This window comes from Mandrillus leucophaeus, unplaced genomic scaffold, assembly GCF_000951045.1.
Source record: "Mandrillus leucophaeus isolate KB7577 unplaced genomic scaffold, Mleu.le_1.0 Scaffold231, whole genome shotgun sequence".
NCBI lineage: Eukaryota > Metazoa > Chordata > Mammalia > Primates > Cercopithecidae > Mandrillus > Mandrillus leucophaeus.
In genome coordinates this window covers 3,351,089-3,354,119 of record NW_012102377.1, presented here as the reverse complement: position 1 = coordinate 3,354,119, position 3,031 = coordinate 3,351,089, and the positions used below count along the sequence as shown (strand labels likewise).

General features: G+C 39.1%; 1 protein-coding gene across 4 annotated transcripts in view; it reads left to right on the top strand.

The window, feature by feature from the left end:
* Window positions 1-2,829, top strand: part of LRRFIP2 (leucine rich repeat (in FLII) interacting protein 2) — a 142,757-nt gene extending 139,928 nt beyond the window's left edge. For 3 of the 4 annotated variants that reach the window (XM_011981930.1, XM_011981928.1, XM_011981926.1), the window contains 3 exons: window positions 332-411; window positions 990-1,094; window positions 1,532-2,492. In XM_011981930.1, the coding sequence (XP_011837320.1) occupies window positions 332-411; window positions 990-1,094; window positions 1,532-1,642 (296 nt within the window). In that variant the 3' untranslated portion in view covers window positions 1,643-2,492. Of the gene's footprint in view, window positions 1-331; window positions 412-989; window positions 1,095-1,531 lie in introns of all 4 variants that reach the window. The other variant, XM_011981929.1, reaches the window with a different exon arrangement.
* The last annotated feature ends 202 nt before the right edge of the window (window positions 2,830-3,031 follow it).

Genomic DNA, 3,031 nt, shown 5'->3' with positions numbered 1-3,031 from the left:
CTCACTGCAACCTCCACCTCCCAGGTTCAAGCGATTCTCCTGCCTCAGCCTCCCGAGTAGCTGGGACTACAGGCCTGTGCCACCACGCCTAGCTAATTTTTGTATTTTTAGTAGAGACAGGGTTTCACCATGTTGGCCACGATGGTCTCGATCTCTTGACCTCGTGATCCGCCCACCTTGGCCTCCCAAAATGCTGCGATTACAGGCGTGAGCCACCGCACCCAGCCCTGTATTTTGTAATCTTAAGATTGCATGATCCTCTCTACTGCCTGATGGCTCATACCGTCATCTCTGACAGGTGAAGATAATTTATTGTCTTCTTCTGTTCTAGGAGATGCCAATAGACAAATTAGCGAATACAAATTTAAGCTTTCAAAAGCAGAACAGGATATAACCACCTTGGAGCAAAGTGTAAGTACTTCTATATGGTACCAAGTGATTTAAATGTCCCTCCTGCATCTAAGTGGCTAACAACCCCATGAGTGCCTGGGTTGCCTTTGCAGTTGGATCAATAATAGTTCTGTATTAAAATAGAAAAGCCAGCAGAGAGCACTTATTGGGGCATTTTAGCCTTCTGTTTTCTCTAAAAACATAGGAAACTATAGCTGTCATTGTTCTTTGTAGATATTTCAAGAGAATTCAAGATCATCATTTGTAACAAAATCCCTTACACATTCCAAAAAGTCTAAGAACTTTTCCATTTAGTGAGTCTCCTCCTGTATTGGTTTGGCACTTAAACAATATGGTCATAATAAAACTTAGCATGGGAAATTGGCCCTAAAATGACTCTACAGCTGTAATCCTCTCTGGGGACATTTCTTGATTTATAAATAGCAATTGAGTTCTAAGAGGACTTATGACTCACCCTTAGGGGACTTGTTAGTGTTAGATTACTTCGCATTTATAATGACATTGTATTTCCATCTTGGCTACCAAAAGTGGTGACTTCTAGTGCCTAGTACTAGAGGCCTATGTTCTCATACTTACAGATTAGCCGGCTTGAGGGACAGGTTCTGAGATATAAAACTGCTGCTGAGAATGCTGAGAAAGTTGAAGATGAACTGAAAGCAGAAAAAAGGAAGCTACAACGAGAGGTACTTCTTTTAATATGCTTCTTGGAGAACACATTCCTAAAAAGAAAAAATCTTTTGGAAATAAATTCTTAGCTGTGTAAGAAATGTGATACTTAAGGAAACAGCAGTGGAGTCACTTAACTAATTTGTGTTGGTTTTTGACCTGCATAGTGACTGCCATTTACTTTTATGTTTTGGTCAATTAGATAATAAGTAAAAAGATAGTTTTTATTTCTGCTTCAGATCAGGTCTATTTCTATATATCCTTTCTGTGATTAAAACAAATAAACAATCCTCAGTATCATCATTTAACACCTCTGACAGAAAAAATGAGGCTGTGGGTCCTGCGCAAGGCCATCACAATTAGCAGTGCTTTTATTTCCCAGGAAGTTGAAAATAGAGTAGCACTGGATGTTGTTTCTGACCACATGTAGTGACTGCACTCTCCCTGTCTCCAGTTACGAACAGCACTGGACAAGATTGAGGAGATGGAGATGACCAACAGCCACCTGGCCAAGCGGCTGGAGAAGATGAAGGCCAACAGGACAGCACTTTTGGCCCAGCAGTAGGAAAACCACCCTTCAACCTGGGTGATGCTCCTTGGGGCCCTACCTAGAGGGACTGACTTTTGTCCATTGACACAAACCCCTTTTAGTACTGTTTTGAGTTTTGTCATTAAAACAGCCACCTTTGTATTTTATAATTTATGAGAGAATGAAGCCAGTTTGAATCTTCATGAATGAACACTTTGGATTTTGTTGTAGTTTGATTCTAGGCTAGAACCAGTCCATGCTGTTTTTATTTTTTATCTCCGTAATTGTAGAATCATGTTTACTCAACATTTTTCCCCAGCTGCCTCAGTAACTGGGCACTCGGAGGCCTTGGCACGGGTTCTGGAGGACAGACAGCAATTCTATGAGTGCTCACTGAGATACTTGCTGGAGACCTCAGAAAACACAAGTGCCTTCTCCACGGTGCAATTCAGACTTCAGTGATCTCCAGTGGTCAAAAGACATTTACCCTTAATATCAGACGACATTTGTATTTTAGTGAAGAAACAAGTTCTTGGGTGGGGAATCTATGTTTCACTCAAATTTATATGTTTGGAGGAAAAAAGCCTTTTTTTTGTAAAATATTTAAATTTATATAAGAAAATGTTAGAAAAAAATATGGGGGAGTGTATATAAAACTCGCTTTATTGCATGGGGCAGGGGAAGTCCAGGCCTAATACTCTTAAAGTTTAAGAGTTGGGTCCTTTTTTCTTCAATACAACTGTGCTGTACCTTGTAAAGTATTTTATCTGCTGCTTATTTGTGGAATGAAACCTCAAACAAACCCAAAAGGGGAGGGTAGGGCAGGGTGGGCAGATCGGAAATCTGCCTGCAGATTCTATTAAATACACCCTTTTGCCAACCACAATTGGCTACTGACATGTTCATTTTGTTACAGGAGACTTTAAAACAAATCATGGCAACCACATCCCTCTTCTTGTCTCCTTCTCGAGGAAAAACAATCTGGAATGTAGAACTTTTAAAGACTTTAGTTTCATCTTTAGAGGTACCTTGTCAAAGAGGTTTTTTAAAATCATGAAGTGCAATTACTTTGCAGAATTTATGCTTCTCTTTTGCTCTTAGTACCCAGGTGGTTTTATTGAAATGATTATTGTATCTTTAAAATGCTTACATAGAAAATATATTGGGGAAAATCTAGTGACTAAAGGCACATAAGATAATAAAAGTAGACTTTAAAAAGGTAATTCAAAAGTGAATAAAATCTCTAATATTTGTTCCTTTTTTAATTAGCCATTTAAAAAATATGGATACCAATCTCCTGAACTGAGATGATTTTCTATAAATTTTCTTTTTTTTCCTTTTTTTTTTTTTTTTGAGACAGAGTCTCACTCAGTCACCTAGGCTGGAGTGCAGTGGCACGATCTCGGCTCACTGCAACCTCTGCCT